Source organism: Lepidothrix coronata, unplaced genomic scaffold, assembly GCF_001604755.1.
Source record: "Lepidothrix coronata isolate B3197 unplaced genomic scaffold, Lepidothrix_coronata-1.0 Scaffold122, whole genome shotgun sequence".
Taxonomy (NCBI): Eukaryota; Metazoa; Chordata; class Aves; order Passeriformes; family Pipridae; genus Lepidothrix; species Lepidothrix coronata.
Genome location: NW_016690302.1, coordinates 924,359 through 948,352, shown reverse-complemented (window position 1 = coordinate 948,352; position 23,994 = coordinate 924,359). Strand labels below are relative to the sequence as shown.

Genomic DNA, 23,994 nt, shown 5'->3' with positions numbered 1-23,994 from the left:
GGTGGGATTGTTGGGGTGTCTGTGCAGGGCCAGGAGCTGGACTGGATGATCTTTGTGTGTCCCTTTCAGCCCAGGATGTTCTGTGCCTGTGCAGCGCGGCCGCCCTTCACCGGGACGCCCGGCCTGTCCGTCTCTAACGCGGAAAGCGCCGCGTCTAAATTTAGTCAAGCCAACGACTCCCCCCCGCCACCACCCCGCGCGCCTCCCGAGAGCGGCGGGCCCCGGGCCAGGCACGGCGGGGGCCAGGCACGACCTCCCCTCGCCGCCAGCCCCCGCACGGGGCCCGGGCAGCGCCGGGGGGCCCGCGGGGCCGCCCCCGCCGCCACGATCTCGGCCTTTTTTCGGCGGCGCTGACTCACGGCGGCCCCGCCGCACGACTCCGGCCTTTCCGTGAGTCACGCGCCGCCCCCGCCGCCGAGCGAGGGGCGGGACGGGGGGGCGGCCGCGCCGCGTACAAAGCGCCGCCGCCGCCGCCGGGTCGGGGCCGGGGCCGGCATGGAGGGAGCCGGGCTGGGCGCCACCGTGTGCGCCGCGGCCGCGGGGCTGCTGCTCTACCGCTTCGCGCGGAGGTACGGCCGGCAGGGAGGAGGAGGAGGAGGAGGGAGGGTGTGGGAAGGGAAGGAGGGAATGAAGGGAGGGAGGGACATGGCGGGATGTGCGGCCCGCGGCGGCGGGAAGGCGCCACGCGGGGCCCGGTGCCCGGCTGTGGGGACACCGCGGCTGTGGGGACACCGCGGGTGCGCCCGGCCAGGGTCTGGGTCCGTCCCCGAGGAGGGTGCTGAGGGAAAGGCCCCCGCGTCGTCAGGGTGTGGGTGAATGGCCGGATCTGTCCTTCCGTGTCCCCCGGAATGGCTTTTGTGTGTGCCGGGCTGAGCATCCAGGACGCGCCGCGGTGGAAGCGGTGAGTACCGCGGGTCGCTGCCCTCACGCCGCCGGGGACACGGGCTCCCGGCGATCGGGGTCTCCCCCGTTTTTTCTGAAGTGTTTGGGGCAGGGAAAGAGAAAATCCTGCTTGCTGTCGTGGTTGGTGAGGGGTGAAGGCAGGATTTCAGGACTGTGAAATAACAGCGCGCTTAGCACGGTGCTAGAACTCGGGAGGGGGGGTATCCGTAGAAGTCAAAATGATTGATTAGGGAGCAAAATTCTTTGGTTACTTGGTTTCTTGATTGCACAAAACGTTCCTGACTTTAGGACAAATTCAGACCATTTGAAAGCAGGCTTGAAAAGCATCAGGAGAGATGTGAGGATGCAGGGACAGAGGCTCCCAGGGGTCGGGGTCTCCCCCATTTTTTCTGACGTGTTTGAGGCAGGGAAAGAGAAAATCCTGCTTTCTGTGCTGGTTGATGAGGGGCAAAGGCAGGATTTCGTGGGGAACAGGGCTGTAAAATCACAGCACACTTAGCACGGTGCTAGAACTTCGGGGGGATTCCATAGAATCCATAGAAGTCAAAATTATTGATTAGGGAGCAGAATTCTTTGGTTACTTGTTTTCTTGATTGCACAGGACGTTCCTGACTTCAGGACAAATTCAGACCAGTTGGAAAGCAGGCTTGAAAAGCATCAGGAGAGATGTCAGGATGCAGATCTCATAAAAAGGAGCAAAGCTTTAATTTGACAGATTCTGATCTAGCATAGCGTGACAGGAGTGTAGGGATGTATGGAATACGAGGCACTTTAGTCTTTATAGCAACAGACAGCAGTCAGCTCATCTACTGAGTGCTTCTCTTGGAGAAAAGGCAGCCCCAAGGGCTCCCTGTGTTAAGGTTCACTTTAAGTTTATGCTTAGCAGTAGAAGCATATTTCTACATTCACAATATCATGCTTAAGGTTTGCTCTAAAGCCTTTGCTGTTTGTGGAACCATATAAATGATCAGTGGTACATTAGCCCATATACAAGACTTGGCATTTCTGTGACATATTTAGGGTAGGCAAGAAATCCTGGTGGCCTGAAGCAATCCCAGCGAAGCAGGCAGTGTTTCTTTGACCCAGTTGAGGCTAACATGCCTTTTGAGGGAGGAGATTGGATTTGTTTTGCTCAAGTTCATCAAAAGGTCTCTGGAATGGAAAGCATTTCTTCCCAAGTCCTTGAAGACTGCTGGTAAATTCTGTCAGGAGGTGACCTTGATTATTCTTTGGGGGTACGTGTTTGTGTTTCTTAGTAATGTTCTGATGTTACCAGATTTCTTACTCTGCCTCAGAAATTAATCTTCCATAGTCATCAAGGAGGACAGCTTTATAAGGGACACAGACATGATGTCAAACACAGATATGATGCTACCTTTGCTTTTTGAATCAAGGAAATAAAAGATTTTGATGTCCACATGTACAATGTACAGGAACTCCTTAATCCGTGTGAGTTTGGGTCAGATAGAAAAACTCTGGTATGTTTTGTGGTCTTTCTTTGAGATCACAGCCTGGCTGCCTGTTTGTTGGTTGGGGTGCTGAGTTCAGACCAGCAGCTGTAGCAACATTTCCTTGGGAAGCTTGTCACAGGTACTGCAGTGGCAAAAAGAGGCACCTTTCCTGGAGCATCCTGTCCTGGGGCCAGTGTTCTCCAGAGTGTTCAAAGTTGCTGAAGCTGCAGTTTCACAGTTCTGACAGCCCTTGAGGGGGACAAGCCCAGAGAGTGGTTACAACTGTGGGTCTGTGTCCCTGCCTAGGTCCACTGGGCACTTTATTCCCTCTTAAGAGGACACTAAGTCTGGCTTTTATGAGAGGAGAGGGTGCATTGTGACCTCTGACACTGTACTAGAAATCTGATCTTGTGGCTCAGTCTTCAACCCTGTCCACAACTGCTACTTGTGAGCAGATGTGTCTGTGACAGCATTCACCTGCTGGACTTTAGATAGATGTGTTTTTCTTGCACTGGAAAGTGGGCTTTAGCACTGGGTCTGCACTGACAGACCCCTTTATTGGCAGGTGATGGACATGGGCATCACCTGGAACTACCCAGGAGCTTCCCTGATGGTGAGCTGGACTGTGCCATGGCTTGGTCTGTGCCTGGGGCTGATCTGTGCCAATCAGCTCCTCTTCCTAGGGTGTCTTTCCTTCAGATTTGCTGGCATAGCCCTTTGTATAATTGCTTTGTAATCCAGTTGTGCCAGAATGAAGAGTGCTGCTTTAAATACTTTTAATGGAGAATTGGGTTTTTCTTCTAATCCTTGGGTGAGGATGAGGATAACCCCCTGAAGAACTGCATATCCATATTTCTTTTAAATATGGAAAACCAAACATCTTCATTTTCTGACCTAGTAGTAAAGGGAGGGAGGGGGAATAGATGTAAATATTTATAAATAAATATATAAATATTTATAGATTCAGTGTATTATTATCAGCACTTTTCAGGCAGACTGTTCTTCTGGCAATCCATTAAAAGTGTGGCCTTGAATATGTGTGTAAATGAGGAATAGTGAAGAGTGCTGGGAGTTGGAAGGAACCTAAGGTCCTCTTATTTTACACGACAGACACAAAGTAGTTGCTAAACAGTGTCAACAGGACCTGCAGAGCTGCAACCTGATTTTTGTGAGCAAAATGAAGTCATCTGATGGCCCCTCACAAAGAAACATTTTGTGTTATATGAGGGCTGTCAGACATTTAGGTGTTGATCCCCTAAATATGTTTAGTGCGGGTATTTTCCCCTCACTGTTGTCTTAAGCAAATATCTTCTACCTGCAGAATAATTTATCCAAGCCTGGGAATTTTCTCGAGCTTGTTTGTGCGTGCAGGTTCCACACGGAGTTAGCACAGCAGGTGAGCTGTGAGTGGAATCCCCCTGTGCTGTCAGTAATTGTCACCTCTTGCTGCTCAGGTTTTCTTTTGCAGGGAGGTTCTCTGTCCCAGTGAAGCTGGTTGGAGTTAGTACAGTGGTACATTTAAGCTCCTCAGGGATGATTTGCCTGGTGTTTTGCAAGGGATTGAGCACATTGTAAGTGCTCAGTTTTGCATTGTCTGTCTCATCCCAGGGTGTGACTTCAGAAGCAGTGTGTGCTGTAGCTTATTGCCTTCAGCTGCTGCCTGAATTCAGTCAAGGTAAATATAGCTCCAAACTCATTAAATCTGTATTTGAGAGTCTTTCCAAATGCAGTACTTGTTTTTTGCTTTTTAAGTCCTGCCCAATTACTAGAAAACTAGTACCCCACCTACATGTTCTTGCCTAGAATGATCTTTTTTCCCCCTTGTTCTTCTTTTTGCATCCAGCAGATTGGAACTTGGGTTTTTTGCACCTATTTCTATGGCAACAGATCATAGGTTCACAAAAGGAAGGATTATTGCCTCTTATCCTAAATAATCCAGGACTTAGCCATTTCTTTTGCATACATTGTGAGAATGAAGGGCTGCTATTTAATCCTTGGTAGCAGTTCCTCAGCCTCAAGAACTAGAAGTGGAATCCTGTTTGGAAAATGATGGGAAGGTCTGGAGTATACTGAGGATTTGGTCTCTTATATTAGCAAGTTCTTGGAGAGGGTTTGGCATTGATTCTTTTTTTGCTGAAAATTAGTGCTTCCACCTCTTCTGTCATGTCATGGAAGACGCTGGGGGTGGGTAGGGGCTGAAGTGTGGTGTGTCTTATTTCCATGGATGCCAGAGGATGGTGAACAGCAGCATGGGGGTGGGATTGTGGCATGTTCCACAGTACCTGGGACTTGTGCAATAACCTCCCTCAGTGGGTGGAGTTCAGGCTGTGCTTGCTGTGAAGTCTGTGCTCGAGGAGCACTAGGATTTGTATTTTCGTGATTAAAGAAGCCTGCATGTTATACTTGTACCCCTGTGATGGTGAGATGAAACCAGTACCAACAGGTGTTGCTGTCCATCCTTCACATGGCTGTTTTGACAAGTGGTTTTCTTGGCATTTGGACAGTGGGAGCTCATGGATAAGTCAGACTAACGACCTAGATTTGTCTGCTTTAAACTTTTTTTTTTTTTGCCTGTTAGTTTCAGGAGTGGTATTTTTAACTCGCATCAGTTACTGTTTTGAGCCCCCTTGGCAGTGAAGAAAGTTGAACAAGGAATATTCATTTTAGGAGGGGTGTGGGTGTTTGCATCTATTTTGGGGTGAGAATCTGTCACCCAAGTAGCTCCAGCTATTTTCTTTCAGCATCTGGCAGGGAATCCTCAATGCACGCTGGAGTTTCAGTGCTTCATTGCAAGCACTGTTAGTACCTAGACTGGAAGGCCAGGCATTGCCTGAGGGTTGGATATTCTATGAACCAAGTTTCAAGGCACAGTCTGTGGAAATGGGAGGGAGGAAGAATGTTAATTGTAGGCATCCAGCTACAGAGGTGATGGCTGAGAGAGAGGGGAAGACCCAGCTGCCAGGGTGCCAGACGACACTTCTGCAGGATTCAGAGGGTGTTTCACTATGGAATTTTGTAGCAGCAGAGACCATTTCCTAGAGCAGGAAGAAGAGAAGTTGCTCTCAATTTGGGAGCATTTGGATTCCTGTTAGTTGCTTCCCAGGCCCTCCATGAGCCCCCCTGCTCCATTGCTTTCTCTGCCGCTGCAGTGGAGCCACACAGATTAATGCCTTGGTGGAGCTGGGCTGGTGGCAGCTGGGTCCATCTGTCTGCATAGCTGCCATAGCCAGTCCCTGAGCAGCTGCCCTCCCTTGGAAGTGGGACTGGGACTGGTTCTGATAAACCCAGACAGCTGGGCTGTGCTGCCTTGACCTGCCAGGGAGCTCCTCGTGGAGCTTGCACCGAGTTCTGAGACAAATGCAGACCTTCTTTAGCAGGCAGGCCCGGGGCTTGGGCCGCTGGAGCTCTTTGCTCAAACATCTGTCACAACCTGTGGTCATGTCACAGCTGTTTGTCTCTATTGGCTGGTGTTTTAACAGGATTGCTTTAAGAAACAAGGGGCTCATGGATCAAGGTCATTAGTCTTTATCCCTTCTGTTCTCAGGGAAGACCTGTTGTTTCCTCAGTTCTTTATGTATCTAAAGCTGTGAAGAAACAGCTGTTAACAGTGCCTGAGCCTTGGGATAATGTGATAACCCTTGCCCTTGAAAAATTTTCTGTCAAAATAGATAGAACTGTAACTGTGAGCCCCTTTCCTGGGTTTCTGAGCACCATCATAGGCAGCTCTTGTGGATCGTAACTTCCTTTTCCCAGGATTCTGTGTATTAAGCGTCAACTCTACAGCACCCTTCTTATATAATAACACTGCTGATTACGGAGAGGATTTGCACCCCTAAATGTGTCCCTGAAAAACAGGGAGGTTGGTAATTCTGCATGTTCATGGTATTAGTACAGAATTAATTTCTACTTTAACAACCCACCTTTTCATTGCCAAAGTGACTACTCCGAGTCGTGTCACGGAATGGGAAGACTGATTGTTTTTCCAGCCCCTGTTTGAAAGCCTGTGCTTTCCTGTCCACCAGCTGAGTTCAGTGTTGGTGCCTGACACGTTTCCTCCCCCAGCAGGAAGAAGCCCACACACGTGACGGTGAACTGCTGGTTCTGCAACCAGGACACGGTGGTGCCGTACGGGAACCGCAACTGCTGGGACTGCCCCAACTGCGAGCAGTACAACGGCTTCCAGGAGGTACTGGCACGGGCTGGGAAGGTGGGACGGTGCTTTGGGAAATCCCTGCTCCTCCTCTGGGGTGATGCAGGCCCAGTGCACGTGAATGTCCAGCGGTTTGACAGCTGTGCTGAGCACTGCTGAGCTCACTTGATCAGCTTTGAGAAGGAATCCGCTGCACTGGGATGTGCTGGCTGTGATAATGAAGACAAATTTTCCTCCCTTTCTTTAAAGGGCAAAAGCAGCCTTGACATCTCTCTTAGGAATATTTTTTTTAAATATATGAAACAGTGTAAAAATCCCTGTGCTAGGTGTGATAAAAAAGCTTTAATATAAACATTGCATGCAATTCCACCATTCTGGGTGATTTCTGCTCCTTTCTACTGGACGAGGAGGACAGAAGAATAAAACCTCTGGTTTTTAATGATGCAATCAGATTGTCTTTATTAATAGCCAACAACAGTAAAAGAGTTTAAAATCATGTCAGAATAGATTTTAGGCGTCAGCACTATATTAAACTATTAGCAATATTGATTAAATATTAATTAAATTATTAATAATTTAATATTACCAACAATAAATATAGCAGATAATATATAAAATATTAACAGTAATTAGAAATATATTAAAATATTATTATTCTCTGGGTTTGTATTCTGTTAAATAGCAAAACTTGTCTTAAGCCAGAATCCAGCACAGCCAGCTGCCTGCAATAGGTGTGTGGAACAGTGGAGGTGGGCAGAAGATTTGAAGCATTTTGTCTCTTTTTTTTTTTTGCTTATTTACTTTGTTGCATAGGTGAATGCATGTAGAGCTGCTGACAGAGCTTAGGGAATCTTATTGCCAACCCAGTTTTGATTTTATGATCTAATGTCTGCTTCCCCTCCTGCTTTTTTGTCAGAATGGAGACTATAACAAGCCCATCCCTGCCCAGTACATGGAGCACCTTAACCACGTTGTGTCGGGCGGCACAACTTTCTGTGATCCCACCAAACCACAGCAGTGGGTGAGCAGCCAAATTCTGCTCTGCAAGAAGTGCAACAACCATCAAACCATGAAAATCAAACAGCTGGCTTCATTCTCACCGAGGGAGGAGGTGAGTGTTTGACCGAGGCGTTCCCGTGCGTGGCTCTGCTGTTCCTGCTCGATTTAATTCATCCTGAAGCCTTGTAAGCAGGAGAGAGAGCAGTTTTTCAGTGTACTGTGGAATGATGCTCCAATAGTCTTCAGAAGCATTAAGTGGCACTCCAGTGCAGAGAAGGTTACTGATTAGTGCTGCAAATTTACCTAATTCTGCTCCAAAGCTGGAATGTAATGCCCTGTTCTAGATGAGCGCTGGGAGTTGAAGCTCGAGCCCAAAACGTTGCTGAGATCAGCTTACAGCTCCAGTGCTTCCCATGGCCGAGCTTGCAGGATTTGGCAGGCACAGCTGCCCACTGGATACCTTGAAGCCTTAACAAATTCTGTTTTTCCTGGGGCCCTGCCTGTGCTCTCTGCATTATTAGTGCAGTGGGAGAGGAATCCTGTGCAGCCACATAATTTCCCTGGTCAGGCATCTGTGCCTAGGAGGGCAAAGGGAATTTTACAGTTACAGCAACAGGATTTCCTGCTGAGCAACTTCTTGGCTTTCCCATTACTTAATATGCATGGAGGATGGGATAATGGGGTTTTTCCTTCACAGTTTTATGCCTCCCCAACGTTTCACACAGAGAATTTAGTGCTGCACTCCTTAGCTTTCAACCATTGTCAACAAGCCTTGGGGTTAGACTGTGCTGTAGTGGGATGTGTTCATCCTCTGGTTTTGCCTAATCCAGTCTGCTTTGTGTAATTGTAATGAGTTTGATCAGGATGACTCCCAGAGAACAGATTTAAATTTGATCATGCTTAATGAGAGTATCTTCAGCTGGTGCCCTTTTCTCAGCTTTATTTCTAGTCCCTGCCTCTTGCCAGACCTATGCAGTTCCTCAAAGCACTGCCTCTGGCCCATTTTTAGGCATTCAGTGACCTGCAATGTCTGTGCCAGCTGTGAAACACAGGACTGTGTTATCCAGCATGGTTGGATAAGTGTGTCAGTGGCAGCAGTGGCCTCTTGCAGCATTGCTGGCCTGTTCCAGTGAGGGATGACCCTGCTGCTCCTGGTCTCTGCCATGGGATTCCTTCTTGGTTCCAAAAGATGGAGCCTATGGAACTGCTGGAGCAAACTCTTGGGCAGCCTCAATGCACCATCCTGCTTCCAAAGAAGCTGCATGCTTTCAGCTGACACTTTTGGTACAAGGATCTTGGAGTTAGAAGAGCCCTAGGAGCTTCTGTGATAAGTGATGTGTCCACTGTAGTGACACTGGAAAACGTACCTACTGACTGTTTTTACCAGTGTTATTAATGATTTGTGGAGCTCATCTCAGTAAGGCCTCCAAACAGGGACAGCCTTCAAGTTTGGGGCTGATTTTTGAAAGGCACTTATCTCTTTCTCCAGCACAGTGGAGTGAAGGGGCAACAGGTATTTTGTGTCCCCTCATTTGAGGAGGGGAAGAGCAGTTTTAGTTTCTTGTCTCACCTCCTGTGTTGAGTTCATAAGGTCTCAACAAAGACGGCAAAATAGGGCCACAGAAATTCAGCATCCTGGAATTGGGCCACAGCAGCCTTCTGCAAGGCTTTTTTCATCTCTTCTGGGACATGGAGGCTGGGTCAGCTGTATGTGAAGCTGGTTGCATGCCTGGCCTCCAGCTTGGTTCCTCTGGGGGCTGTTCCTCTGGAGACCAGAGTCACGCTTTGTCCACCTGTCAGGAGCAAATATGATAACAGGTGAGGGACCTGCAGTGCTCACCTACGTTTCCTCTCCCGTTCTCTCACCAGGGCAAGTATGATGAGGAGATTGAGGTGTACAAGCACCACCTGGAGCAGACCTACAAGCTGTGCCGCCCGTGCCAGGCTGCTGTGGAGTATTACATCAAACACCAGAACCGGCAGCTCCGCGCGCTGCTGCTCAGCCACCACTTCAAACGCCGCGAGACAGACAAGGCCTACGCCCAGGTGAGGGGGCTCAGGAGGAAATGCAGAGAACTTGATCCCACTGCACCTGGGTTTGCTGCTGGGAAGGGGAGGCAGCAGCCTTGGGGCTCCCTAAACCTGGGAGCTGCTTCTGTACCAGCAGTTTAGAAGAGTACAGCGTAGTTGCCACAGGTGCTCCTGATGTTAGTTTGAGGTTTTTGTCCTGGTGGTGTCATTCAGGGCAGTTGCCAGAAGGCAAGTCTAATGTAGTAATAACAGAGTGGAAGGAAAATTATGGGACAGGCAGAGAAGGGGAGGTAGGGAAGGCAATTTATGACTGCAGTGCAAGAAACTACAGAGTACAAGGGGAAAAAATTAAAAAAGAACGATGGGAAGTAAATTGTGACATTATCCCTGCCTGACCTTGGCTTCTGCTCATAGCTCTGCAGTTGCTCCCTGCTAGTCTACAACATCCTATGGGGTGTCAGCCCAGTACAGAGACTTAGAGGGACCTGAGCAAAACAGTCCAGGCCATACAGTCTGGAAGTGTTTCTTAAAGCACCGTTTCAAAACCTTACTGCAGTTCCTTCAGGCTTCTGACAAGGTGTTTCTCCCTTCTTCTGCAGAATTTATGTTCATCCTCCTCCTCTGCTTCCATAACCACACCAGCTCAGGTGATACTCCTGCGCTTCCTGGCCTTCCTCAGCTGCGCGTTCCTGGTTCTGATGGCCTTGTACGGGTCAGGCAACCCCTTCTCCCTCAGCACAGCAGTCCCTGCTCCCGTTCCCTCTGGCCCAGCGTCCCTTCAGAACAGGACTGGCACAGGCTCCCATGCAGACGTGGGCAATGACACCTCGGTGAGGGTGGCAGGATGGAGGGAGCTGCTCCAGCTGCTCCCAGAGCACGTGGTGGAGAACCTGAGCGCCGTGTGGGCTTACGGGAAGAATCACCAGATGGCCGTGGCTGTGCTGGGGCTGTTCACCTGCCTGCTGGCCATGTTCCTGGCCGGGAGGATCAGGTGAGTGTGCACTTGGCTCCTGGTTCACCTCAAGGAAAACTATGTTATATTGGAGGTCTTTGGTCCAGTCTTGACTTGCTGATCTAGGGATAAACATCTGCCAGAATGGCACACGTAGCACTGGGTGGCACAGCTCTTTGCCAGCAGGCTGGGTGGAGACAGCAGAGCTTGCTTTGGATCTGTGCCTTGGTTCATTCAATTTAAGCTTGAATTACTGTGAATGAAGAGTTCCCTGTGCAGCTCTGGTAGAAAATGGAGCTGATCTAGTCAGGTTCTTACACAGCAGTGGGCAGGGCTGCACCTGGTCAGAGGCAGTACATAACCTGCTCAATCTGTACCTGCCCCTCCTCTTCCCCACCTTCCCTCTCCTTCCTCAGCACCGAGGGAGTTTGCTGGTGTTCAAACTCTTGTTTTTTTTCTTTTTGTCGCAGACTCCGGAGAATCGACGCGTTTGCCTCGGTGCTGTGGTTCGTGGTGATGAGCCTGCACGTAGCCGAGAGGTACCTGAAGATGGAAACCCCCAGCTGGCTGGACACGGCCAAGTTTGGCACCACGTCCCTGTGCTGCCTGGTGGGATTCACCGCAGCCGTGGCCACGCGGAAGTCGACGGGCCAGCGGAGATACCGGCCCCGAAGGTCAGAGCCAGAGCAGTGACCCTGGGGGAAGGAGCAAAAAAAGCCTTGTGAACTCTTTGCGACTGGTGCTTCTCTCTCCTCTTTTTATTTCCCCTTCCTCTGTTTCCTTGTTTGTTTGGTTTTTTTAATCAGATAAACAGTGAAGATCTCTTCTTCCTTTTTATATATATCTATATATATATATTTTAATTTTTTCCCCATCCTTGCTTACCACTGTGCTAGCTGCTTGGAATACTTCCACTGCTAGCCATGGAAGCCTCTCCTGCTGCCTCCATTCTCCCTTCCTCCTGCATCCTACATCAGCAGTGCAAATATCCAGCTTCCCCAAAGCCAGTTCTTCCAGCAGCTGCCCCACAAACTGCTCCGTGAATGCAGCCTCCTCCCCATTCTGCTCCTCCAGCCAAAGAGATTCTGGCTCCTCCTGTCCTCCCAGTTCTTCTCACTGCTTCTCCATCCTTAGCCACTCACAGAGGAACCCTCTGCCTTGATCCACCAGTGGGGCCCAGGCCACCTTCACTTTTCTAATGGTGCTGGTCATTTTAACTTGGAACTGATGGGAACTTGCCTCTGGATTTGGAGTCCTCGTACCGTGTGCTGTGGTAACGCCCAGGCATGCGAGGAGGGGACCACACGTAGCCCATAACCTGGTTCTTCTTGCCTTCCATAATGTAGCATCACTTACCTGCATGTTCTCTAGCTCTGCCCTTCTCCTGACTCCTGTTTTATATGGAGAAGTGTCCTTAAGTGCTGTTGACTGGAACTCCAATAATTTATTCAAAAGGGTGCTTTACAAGATCATGTAGCTCAGGGTGTCTGATTTAATACCTGAAAGTGTTCAGCTGGTTGAGGCTAAATTTTCAGATCTACCAGTGGCTGTTGCTTTCAATGCCAGTTTTCTTTGGGTTTGTTACCCACCCACCCACTCCCTGAGGAACATCTGTGTACAAGCACAAGTGGATAAAAATGCGTGTGTTCCTTCACTCCTATAGAAGAAATATGTGATAGCAACCTCATGCTGTGATACATGGTCAGCTGGCAGTGTTCATCACTACTTACTCAGGCAGTGTTTATTGCTGAGAACACAGATAGGAAGGATGTGCCAAAGGAAGGGGTGGGAGCTCTGCTGTGGGACTGCATGGCAACAGAGATGGATTTTTGGGGTTACTGGGAAGGGTTCTCTTTTGAAGTCTGACATCGGTGCTCATGCTGTTGAAAAAAAGGGGCCTGGAAATTGTGATTTGGAGCTGAGTGCCTGGCAGTCCTCTGCTGAAAGCTGGGGTAACTGGGTGTTACTGTGTGGGGAGGGAGGAAGGAGCTTCCAGCTGCTTGGGTTTTTGTGGGACTGACTTGTTGGGGCCTCTTAGGATCAGCAGTCTGAATATCCTGCACTGTCGTTTGCAAGACAGTCCACTGAGTTTCTCTGATGGATTTGGGTCTTCCAAGAGGAAATAGCACTGTTACAGAAGATCTGCTATTTTCTTCTGTTCCAGATAGCACAGTGGAACTTGCCACACTAACAGTCTGATATAAATTAATTGGATGTCGTGATCTTCCAATGTATAAACTAAAATAATCAGAGTGGAGCTCTCACTGTGAAGTATCTGCAACTTCTGCTGAAACATTCAGACACTACTGGGTGCTGCAGATGCTGGTGAAACCAGAGAAGCTTTTTTTAAAGGAAACAAAAGCTTTCATAGCTTTTCTTAGTTACTGCTCTTCCAACCTGTGATCGTTGTGAAAGCACAAAGGTGACACTGTGAGGTTCTTTAACAATAAGCCAGGCTGAGTGTGCCCTGGGAAGGTGCAGCTCCTGCCTGAAGGACCGTGTGCCTGTAACTTAGCAAGGGAAGGGGCCACACAAACCTGCTTCCCTTCTGGGCTCTCCTTTGGAACGTTTTTCCAGTGCCTTCAGACAAATATCCACCTCCAAGCTCACAGAACACCTGTTTCCATTCTGGTGCTTGTGAATGATGGTGCTCTGAGGGTTGTTTACTTATTTACCCACTAAAGGAACCCAGCACCTGCAAAGTCTGGTTCCATCTTCCACCTTCCCATCACTTACCAATCCTGACCCAAAATGCTTGTCTTCCAGCTCACAGGTTGCTTCTTATTCTAGTCTCAGACTTTAAAAATGATGATAATAATAACCATTTTGTCCCATTTTCTGCAGGGGCACTTGAGTGAATTTAGAGAGTTGTTTCAAAGTAAATACTACAGGAAGCCACGTGACAAAGCAGGGGGAAAAAGCCAGCAGAAGTGTGCTGGGTCAGACTTTCACAATCCCTCTGGTGCCTCTTTCCTACTCTCCCTTAGGAGATTTAATAGGAAACATTCCTTAAAAATCCAGTCTTTTTTCTCTGTACCTATCAACCTGTTGGAGCGGGAAGCAGTGTTAGGACAGGAAGTAATAAGCTCATGAAAGGATGGGAAATGGCAAAGGATAAAAGCCCTAAAAAAAGCCAAAAAGGGGGACAATTCGTGTGCTATCAACTGTTTACTTGGCACTCCTTTCAATGCAGTGATCCCTGGAAAACTCCTCACTGCAGCAGCCCTTCCAACACCACTGTTCTGCAACCCATCTGCTGTTCAAAGTGGGGTGGGCAAAGCCACCTGATGAGATGGGCACTGGCACCAAATCCAGTGCCAGCTCTACCATCCTCTGAAAAAGCTGCACAGAAAACCCAGGACACCCTGAGCTGTCATGGCCATTAAGTGAAATAAAGACACCAGACTTCTTTTTCCTTCCTCCCTTTTTCCCGCTTCAGGACTTCAAAATTTTCCTCCTAGAGTTAAACATAGGAAAAGACTGATGTTCCTATTGAGCTGTGATTGTCTTCTGCACTTACTGCACAATTTGGAAGTTGGAAGTTCCTCTTGCTGCTCTCCTGTGAGGTGTGTCCCAGTGATGGGAGAAACCTCATGTTTGAGGGATATATTGAGGCTGCTGGCAGGAGGAGGGGCGTTGGGATGGCCATGGCAGTGTCTCATGCCTGATTTCTATCAGCAATTATCCCTTTTTTCATAAGAATGAAATTAATCTGCCCAAATTTTCTTGCCCAGTAGTGAGGAATCTCTCAGTGGCAGCTTCTAAAGATGCTTGGCAGCCTCTTAGGATGCTTTGCTTCCAGGAGCTGAAAGTCAAGGCTCTGTTAAACTTCTCTGTGCCCTGTTTCACGTGCCCTCCTGTCTCCCATTTTCCTCCCATCTCTTTAGGAGCACTTTGGGTTTTCCCCTTTAATTTAAACTTGCCCCATCTTTGAGCCCCCTGAGGTCAGGCACCTTTTATGATATTTTTCTCTTCAGTGTTATGTTGTTTGACCATTTCTGTTCTTTTCTCTTATTCTCTTGTCTTTTTCCCTGTGCAGTGCTGGGATGGGATGGGGAGGATGCAACTAAATATTGGGAACAGGCAGTTGGCAGAACTGTGGGAAGGAGTGGGATTTACACTGTGAAGCCTGAATAGTCCTATTAAGGAATATTTTATCTCTGTTTGCACAGCAAGTGCAGACCTACACTGAGTTTAAAATCTTTTAATCTGGGAGATATGTTAACTGCAATTGAATACAAGCAAGAAATCCATTTGTCTTCGCTTTATGCAGATTAATACCAGTGAAGTATATTTACAAGTTGCACTAATTTATATGTCAGAACATCAGAAAGCTACTTTGTTTTGTGGCCAAGCTGTACAACTGATCTCTGTGGTGCTTTGTTCATGATTTACTGAAAAACTTTTGGACTTGTAATTGGAAACATTTCACAGGTGAAACAAAATAACACATGTTGAAGTGGGGTTCAGTTTTAATGCCAAAGAAGCTTTTGTCTGTACTCAGGTGTCAGCTTATTTTCCCCCCCTTCTTGGTGCCTCAGCATGTCTGTGCTGCTGCTTCTCAAAACACCAGAAAACCTCAGAGCCTCAAAACCAAACTTGCAGCAGTTGAATTTTTGGTCCTTTAGAGACTCTGATGCTGACAAGTCTCCTCTCTTTCTGCTTCTCTCACATCGTTGGTCTCTCATGCTTTTGCTGATGGATCTTTTAGGGGAAAGGGAAGAAAGGAGGAGAAGGGTGGGATTTTCCAGAGGTGTTCTGATTTATAAACTGTAGCATTCAAGCAGTACCAGTTGTGTCTCAGACAACGAGGCCTGTAGAAGATCAGTTGTGAGTTTGCAGTATTTTACTCTGGACTGTTCCTGGGGAAAAAAAAATTAGGTAAATCACTACTGCCTTTACTGAGCCTGTTCTTGCCATACCTGATTTAATGCCAAATAGACTGTTGTAGACACTGCCACGCTGTAGGTTCTGTATGGAAGGTGCTTTGCATTTTTCACCCGAGGTTCAATTAGGACGTAGCTCAGCAGTTGGATATATCACCTGACTGCATGATTGCTTCCCCCACAGTGGATCCAGCAGAAGGAAATGTGTGCTCCCAGCTCAGGTATTCTGGTGCAAGTCCATGCCCTGGGCACAGTCCTTCCATCCCTGTGCAGCTGAGGTGCTATTTTGTGTGAGACACACACGGGAGCACATTTCTTCCTGCTGGGTGGGACAAGAGCTAACAAAGGGCTGGTAGCTAATGAACACAGCTGGCACAAAAGCACCCAGGACTACTTGGTCAGTGCTTTGAGCTTCTCGTTTTCCATTAGCTGGACTCTTTATTTCAGGCCTGAGAGGAACACTGTGGTAACCTGTGGTTACGAGATGCAGCTTTGAAGCCTGAGGGCTCTCCCAGCCACGCAGGCCAGAGCGTGCAAACATTTTAACAGTATTAGAGGGTTTTAGCCCAAAAGCCCCTAATTCAAGGTGCTGCTCTTTCACACTGGCCATATGCTGGTGTCTGGACCAGAGGATGGTACAGCAGAATGGAGCTGAGGGTTGTGTGTCACTTGAAATCAGATCTGCTCCATGCCCAAGTGCCTGACTCTGCCTCTCGGTGGTCATGGCTCATCTCCAACTCAAAATCTTGTACCCTGCCCAGCAGAGCCAGATTTATAAAGGGGCTGATGTGGGTTCTTTAAGTGCCTTTCCCTGGACAAGATCTGTGACAACACTGTGTTGCTTTGCTTCATTGGAAGCCCTGAGGCTGCAGCGTGGGGCAGCAGTGCCTGTGTGTGTGCCAGGCCAGTGCTTCTGTCCCTCATCTGCCCCCAGTGAGTGTGACAGGGCATAAGAGGACACTTGGGCTGCACTCTTAAATTTCTGAGCAGCTCTGCAGTCTCTAAGGGGGTTGAGGGAGAACCCAGAACTAGCAGCCAAATCAGCACCTCTGCTGCTGCTACTTCTGAAGCCCTCACTGACATCAGTGCATGCAAACTGACGCCTTTGTAGCCCTTTACCCTTCAAAATACACTATATTTATATCCCATTTTTTCTTTTCTATTAACTCCTCCTTTCCTGCACCTGTGCTGTGCATGCCCTGGTGAGCTGAGCTGGGGTTGTGGCAAAGGGTGAGGACATGAGGGGAAGATAAAAACGGTGTAGTGGCGTTTGATTTTGGCTTGGTGAATATTCTTCAAGTACTCTGAAATTATGTGAAGCTTATAATCATGCTTAGATACTCTAGGAACTATGTATTGATGTACTGTGGACAAAGTATTTATGCTTTTATAAAAATTAATATAATTCATAGCCAGATGGTTGCTCCAGACTGACTCCACTCCTGAAAGCAGGGAGCTGTGGTGTGTGGCTTTGCTTTGGTTTTTAAAGAGATGCTTTTGAAAATGCATGCTGTCACATATAACCTGCCAGGTCATTCCAAGTGTGCTGTCACCTGTGAGTACACTTGGGGCCACTTTGAGCCGTGGCAGATGCTCTCCTGTGAGAGGGACAGTACTCAGTCCTGAAGTCATCCCCTGTAAAGCCTCATCTGGGACCAGAGGGGTCGAGTGCACAGGCAGGAAGAGGTTCCCTGGACATTTTTGTCATGCCAGCAAGTCTGGATTTGTGTAGACACAGGACCTTTGTGCCACCTGTAGGAGGGAAGGCAAAGTTGATGCCAAACATCTGTACTCTAGAAGGTGTTAGTGCAGGACCTGGCAGCTGGAGCATTTTTAGCTCCAATTCAACCCTCCTTTTTCATCCAAAGCAGGACAACATGTAGGAGAGAATTCTTACTCTTGGCAGCTAAAGTTTCTAGCTTTCTTAAGTCACATATCAAAATATTAATGTGTCTCAGACCTGTGCCCTTTTTAATCATTATTCTCCCTTCTCCCTGTGCCTGTTTTTTTATTCATATATTGCTCTTTACTCCTGATTCTTGACTGTAGGCACGGGTTGTGGCCCTGGCTGATGAGATGGAGCAGAGCAGAGCAGTACCTGGTCAGGGCACAGCAATGTGGGGGAACAGGGAGCTGTTCTGCACCCACAGTGCCTGGGAACAGGGTGCAGTTGTACCTGGAGAACTCACAGCTCAGTTGTGATGGCACATTAAGTCCAGAGTTAACATTTTATCCCCTGACTGCCCCGGGCAGGTGAACCTGGGCAAACACCACGAGCTGCCTGCCTCTGACTGCATCTTACCTTCCTCCTTCATGGACTGAATTCCCTGGCACAGGAGTGGGTCCATCCAGCCCTGTAGTCTGACCTGCCCCATGCCCTCCCATGTCTCTCTCTGTCCCAGGATGCAGCATCTCTGGTTAAAATGTGAATTAAATAGGCACACACATAGGTGGTGTCTTTGGATAGGAGGGAGGTGTTGGGACAGAGGAGGGGAGGCTCTGCTGGCAGGAGGTGTCTCTTCAGGACCGTGTACAGTCCCATACCGTGTAATACTCTTATTTAACCTTCTATTTATTTATTTTTAAAGTATCCGTGTAGCAGAGTTGTGCCCAACTGTCTAGTAACGCTGTGATCATTGTAAACACTAATTAAGATGCCCAATTTTTGATGTTCACAATATCAAGTTCTGAAATAAACGGCTTCCGGGCCCTGACTATTTCCACAAACTGTCTGACTCCAGAGCCTTTTTGTTACTTTTTTCACTGTTACCAGCCCCATTATTATCACATGCACAAATGGCTTGGAGCGAAGGCACAGCTCTAGTGCTCCATTCCAAGGCTTGGGATGTGGTTGCTTCCTGCCTTATGATCCTCTTGATCTCCTCACCTTTTTTCATCTGCTTCTGAAAGAAGTTTTAGTTCAGCTGCCTATTCTCAGTCATGAAGCACATTCCCAGGACAGCTTTTAGCAGCATCAAGCCCTCTTGACACGGCAGTGGCAAACACTAAGGAGAAAAGTGCAGGGCAAAGGAACAGGATTTTGCACACTTTGCAGGAATTTGTTCAGAACAGATCAATATTTAAGCCAGTTTTTAGTCAGCATTCAATCCTAAGGCCTTAATGTGCTATGCTTAAAATTCTTCAGCTCCTCTTTGCTAACCAGAAAACTTCTTTTTCTGGATGGTGCAAGGCAAATGATTCCTCAGCTGCCCCGAGGATCTGACTGCACAACTTGGTGAGGTTGAGAAGTGGGGCTGTTGAGCAGCAGAGCCATTGGAAGACTGCTCCAAAACAGTTACAATCCCAGCATTGTGAGAGAGATATTGTGGTTATGGGTGATAAATGACTGTAACATCTTCCAGCCTGTTGAATGAAAAACTGCTGCAGCAAGGAGCTGTGTAAAGTTGGGTCCTGTAGCCCAAAGACACAGAAGGTGCAAAGTTAGGACAAAAGGGCTGCGTTGTTCAAGGGGATACTCTGATTTGGCCCTTCCCAGCCATGGCACAGTGAGTGGTAGGTATCACTCTTTCTCCTGTGATTCATATCATAGTCCTGAGCTGCACTTCCAATCCCCTTTCCCACTCATTTTCCCTTCCAAAGCTGAGATGGACACGTACATCTCTGTGTGTGTGTATGTGTGTTATGGGGCAGATGTGGATGTGGGAGTGCACTAAAGGGAAGCACAACACCCTTCCCAGGCCCTGGAACCTGAAGAGGTTGGGCAGTTTCTCCTGCAAGACTGAGGAGTCCCTTGCTGCTGTTAGAGGCAAGTCCTGCTTCCAATATGTTGTTCAACCTGATTAAGATGGTCAGGATTGTTATGTCTGCCTCATATGAGCAGATAAGTGGTTTTATAAGATATTTTAAATTGTAATCTTAATTCTAGACTGCTTCTTCTGGACGTTTTAGCACAGCATGATATTGGTGCACCAGCTCTTTAATCTCTGAGACAGAATGGAAGGCCCATAAATCACCTCACAGCACAAGGCTGAGATATGTATATTCCTTTATGTTCTGATTTACTCCTGGCTTCCCTTTGACAGAAGAAAAGCCATGTTGCTGCTCTCATCTGTCTCATCTGTTTCCATCAGAAGTGAGATTAAGCCTCCAAATATTGCAGCCTAATTTTATTTCCGTTTAAAAATATACATTAGTTCTTCATCATGATTTCTCTGACAATTATACTACCTGTTTCTAACAAAACAAAACTCTTACAGGAGATCAGAGATCTGGTTCCTATTCTAGACTTTCTTTCTTGTATTTTCATTCCACTGTTAAAAACAGTACAAAATTGCCATACTTTCAGCACTGCAACCTTTGTGGAATACTCATTTGGATGGTTTGAGGACACAAGTGAGACTCCAAAGCTGACTCCTCGTTTCTGAGGTGATGTAGTCAACTAAACTGTACACATAGACTAAGATCAGAACGTGATTGCAAGGAGGAATAGAAAGCAGGTAAAAATAGGAGTAAGTTTTTAACAGATTGTTCAGCTCAGGTTGATTTTTAAATTTTAAACCACTGCAAAGTTAGGTGATGAAATGGGGGTCGGGAATTAATTGCATAGTTTGTTTGCATATAGCAATTGAGTGTGGTAATACTAGCAGTGAAAACAATTAGAATACACAGTCCTCTCATACAGTTATTTTACCAGAGAATAGAGGTCAGTTTATGTCTGTAGCACTCAAAAATCAGTAACTGGTACAGGTATGTTTTGTCTGTTCTCTCTCCTCTTGTGTTCTCAGCCTGCTCGCTCTGTTCTGCAGCTCCCACTCTTTTCACTTGGAAAGAACCCATTGAAAACAACTCGCAGACCTAGAAATACAATTGCCATTAATATTTCCAATTTAAATTCTTTCCAGGCACTGTAACAGAGATTGGGTTTTAGGCACTAGCAGCCAGGTACTTCCTGGAGTGTGTGCTGCAGGGGCACAGCTCCCTGGAGCGGCTGTGCTAGTACATACTTGGGGCAGAGAAACTAAATGTAGTGGTTTAGGCCTCACTTTAGGATTTTCCCATCTGTAAAATGAGGGTAGTGAGTCTTTATTACCTGACAGAAGTATAAATAAAGGCAAATAAATGTGTTAAGGAGGTCTGAATGTTGGTTTTAAAACAGAGCTCTTGTGCTGAAATCTTCGTCCAGGTAGCCACTAAAAATCCTTTTCTCTATGCTGACATCAGAGGTAAGACGTTAATTCTGCTTTCTAAGGACAAAAAAAATAGTACATAACTACTTGCTTCCCACAGCCATGACATGTCTAAGCATGCAGTTGGCATGTGCACATAGCAGACATAAGATGTGCTCTGTGTACCTGGATTTTTTAAAGCATTCTGGTGTCTCTAGGTAATTTTCTCATCCAGGGAGAGATCCAAGGTACTGTGCCTATTTGCACCTGAGTTCCTAAACTGTTCCACCACTTTTTCCACCCTGTACTGTGGGACAGGTCGGTGCACAATAATTTGAGTCAGGCTGAGCAGTTCTTCCTTTCCCAGCTTCAAAGTGTGGGAACATTCCTGTGAACTCTTCAGCGTTCTGCATCTTGCATTCCTGCACTGAAAAGTCAGTCCAAAGCTGGTAACAAAACAAATGTTCATGCAACTACAACTGAGAGAGGCAGCGACTGGAACTTCTCCTTGCTAAATGTGTGTCATGTGTGTCCTTTGCAGGTACCTCTCTGGGGATTCCATGACTCTCTTTCCCAGCGGCACTGGGACAGCCTTCCCTTCACCTGCCACGTCTCTCTTTGTCCCAACACCACCCAGTCTCCTCCACCTGACAAACCAACAGCTCTTCAGGTCCCCACGCAGAACTTCTTCATCCTCCCTCCCTGGACGTCTCAACAGGGCCCTGTCACTGGGGACCATCCCCTCCTTGGCCAGGGCAGGTGAGTGGGCAGGAAACTCTCCCAGCGGGAAAGGCAGTGGAGTGGTGCAGTCAGAAGGAAATGGGCTGTGAGGCATCCACACCTCACAGTCCTGTTTAGAGATGGCTGCTCCCGTGGCACAGAGGAGTCTCCAGCATTAGGCATTTGGGGTTTGGCATTAAGAAGTTGCACAGCAGGCCACTGCCATCCTGGGGAAGCAAAAGCCTCCCTGAGCGCTTGCCTCCTATGAGTTAACTGAAATCCAGGGGCTTCTCCAGGCATTTGTGTCAGGATGACACAATCCACAAGGTTATGTGTGGGAGAGAGGCAGAAGGGACAGTTAGACATGGGAATGGAGAAGAGCAGCTTGGGAAGGGATTGGAGCAGTGGGATAACTGATCTGGCAGGAGCCATCCCTCCCTTTGAGCTGCTCTGTTACTTTGCTTCTCTTGCTCCAGCTGAAGGAGCAGAGGTGAAGGCAGGCCCTGCCCTTGGTCTGGAGTTGATTTGCATTAGCAACACTACTGAAGCTGCTTTAGGGACCCCATTTCCTCCCGTTTTTAAGGGCTTTGTGTGATCCAGGGAAGATTTATAGGCCTAAGGAAAGCCTCTCTCCCAGTAACTCAGTAACCCTCTGTTCTGCTGTGCTCGAACCCAGCAGATGGGAAATAGTGTTCCAATGCACTTCTCCATGCAAGGAAAGCCAAGCTTTGCTGTGTCTCTAACTGATTGCCAGAAAGTCAGAGGCCAAAATGTGGCAGTTTTCTAAGACAGCATTGCACTCCTGCAGGGATTTTGTAGTTCATTCCACATTTCTCTAACTCACCCTGCCAGCAGTTTTGCCAGATCTAATAAGAGCAGGACAAGGACCAGCCCCACACACCTTCCAGCAGTGTGGCAGCTTTTGGCACAGCCTGAACCCTCCCAGCTCCCTGAGTGCCCTGGAAGGGCAGGTGCAAGTGCTCCAGACAGCTGGGATGGGTGTCTGGGTTTTATTTACTGAGGTGCAAAGCCAGACAGTCTGGAGAAAACAGGCTGTTGGGGCTGAAGGGTTTTTGCAAGCATCAAAGTTTTCAACTTCCAAAGCTGTTTGCCAATAGTTCTGTAAATTAAGTGCCTAAGAAAAACAATTTATTTAAGCTGGCGTGTTTTGTTTGTAGCACTTCTGCCTGACAGGAGTACTTTTCATGGTTTGGGTTTTTTTCCCTGTCTTTGCTTTTATTTATTTTTATTTTCATTTAGTATGGCTACCATGCCATAATAAACCTGTCAGTTAGATGGGAATTCATCTCAGCATCCATCTTTTCATAAGGAAAGGATATAACCATAACTTCACCTTCTTCCTTTTTAAGTAGTGGCAAACCAGGCTGTGATATAGTCACAGGGCAGATAATCTGAATTTGATGTGTATTTAGAAGTCATCTGGCAGCTTTGCTAGGAGCAGATGAAGAAGTCACCACCTTTGGAAGCTGCCCCATCCTTCTGTTACAACCTTCACAACTAAACTGTGTTCATGTTTGTCATCTACTCCTGTGCAACATGAGATAAATCATTATAAGCCAGTTCTGCAGTGCCAGAGTCCACTGGCAAATGTGCTGCTTCAGATATTTTGGAGAGGGATGTGTAATTTAGAGCCTGCACAGATCTGTTCTGCTGCAGCTGGGAAAAGTGGATTGTTCTGCTGCTGCCATAGAGCCAACCCAGGAAAACAGGGACATTTTTCCTGCCTGCATTTCCCACCTGTCCCCTTGTGAGATGATGCAGTTGCATTTCTGGAGGACAGACCTCCAGCAGCTGAGCCAGCTGCCCTCAAATTGTTTCATTTTTGCTTTTAGATTCTGGCTATTTGTTCAGTGGAAGTCGACCAGCCTCACAGTCCTCTCAGTCCAAGGAATCTCCGACATCAGGTACTGCACTGGGCCTGCCAGACCAACTGTCTGCAGGATTTGCAGTGAATGGCTTGAAACACGTGGCTGAATTCTTCCCTCCCTGCTCACATCCCAGTGAAAATGTCAATTGTGCTGTTAGAAATGGTGCAGGGAGAGCCCCAGCTGAGAGTGGGATTGCATTAAAATCAGGTGCTGTATGTGTTGGATGTCCTTCTCCCCGGGAGAGCTCACAGCGAGACAGAACAAGGATCCCTTCCCTGCTTAGAGCTGAGTTGAGCCTGCTTTGATAGGAGACTTTAATTGTTCCTAGGGCAACTTTTTTATTATGCTTTCCCAGCCCCAGGAACTGCTAATTTGGCTGCCCTGGCTGCTCTGCCCTTTTGCTCCCACGTCCCCATGATCTGTGTGTTGCCTCTCTGACCCAGATGGATCCCTTGGCTGTTTGTGCTGCTGGAAATGCGGTGACAGCCTGGTTTGACCCCCACAGCCAGTTGTGCAAACCTCCTCACATCCCCGTGCACCTTCCCAACAGCCTCTGAAGGACATGCCAGAGCAATCCATTTACCTGCAAAATGTGTGATGGAGGCTCTCCAGGATGGACACAAGGGAGCAAAGAGAAAGCTCACCAGGCTCCTGATAACCCAATTCCTGAGTCATTCCTGAGTGTACTAAAGTGCACATGGAATTCCACAGGATGCTCTGAGTTGGAAGGAACCCACAAGGATCAGAAAGTCCAGCTCTTAAGTGAATGGCCCATACAAGGATCCATACAAGGATCAAACCCACAGCCTTGGTGTTATCAGCACCATGCTCTGACCAGCTGAGCTCATCTCGGGTTTCTCCGTGTTTCTCAGTGTGGGAACTCAAAT

At 47.8% G+C, this 23,994-nt stretch overlaps 1 protein-coding gene across 2 annotated transcripts; it reads left to right on the top strand.

Annotated features, from left to right (window-relative positions):
- The first annotated feature begins 472 nt into the window (after positions 1 to 472).
- On the top strand, positions 473 to 23,994 carry TMEM201 (transmembrane protein 201). 2 transcript variants are annotated; one of them, XM_017825799.1, is made up of 9 exons: positions 473 to 569; positions 6,420 to 6,540; positions 7,421 to 7,615; positions 9,373 to 9,549; positions 10,134 to 10,525; positions 10,957 to 11,160; positions 21,040 to 21,257; positions 23,072 to 23,143; positions 23,551 to 23,994. In XM_017825799.1, exons 1-9 carry the CDS (start codon positions 496 to 498, stop codon positions 23,601 to 23,603), a joined length of 1,506 nt encoding a protein of 501 aa, XP_017681288.1. In that variant the 5' UTR covers positions 473 to 495; the 3' UTR covers positions 23,604 to 23,994. The 2 variants fall into 2 exon arrangements, with proteins under 2 accessions (XP_017681288.1, XP_017681289.1); XM_017825800.1 differs by lacking the exons at positions 21,040 to 21,257; positions 23,072 to 23,143; positions 23,551 to 23,994 and having other exon boundaries at positions 10,957 to 18,099.

What these genes read in the sequence shown, in the direction of transcription:
- TMEM201 (XM_017825799.1), top strand. Translation starts at nt 496, where the DNA reads ATGGAGGGAGCCGGGCTGGGCGCCACCGTGTGCGCCGCGGCCGCGGGG. An exon ending in CCCCTCCTTGGCCAGGGCAG is followed by an intron (nt 21,258 to 23,071) that starts GTGAGTGGGCAG and finishes TTTTGCTTTTAG; the next exon opens with ATTCTGGCTATTTGTTCAGT. An exon ending in CAAGGAATCTCCGACATCAG is followed by an intron (nt 23,144 to 23,550) that starts GTACTGCACTGG and finishes TCTCTGACCCAG; the next exon opens with ATGGATCCCTTGGCTGTTTG.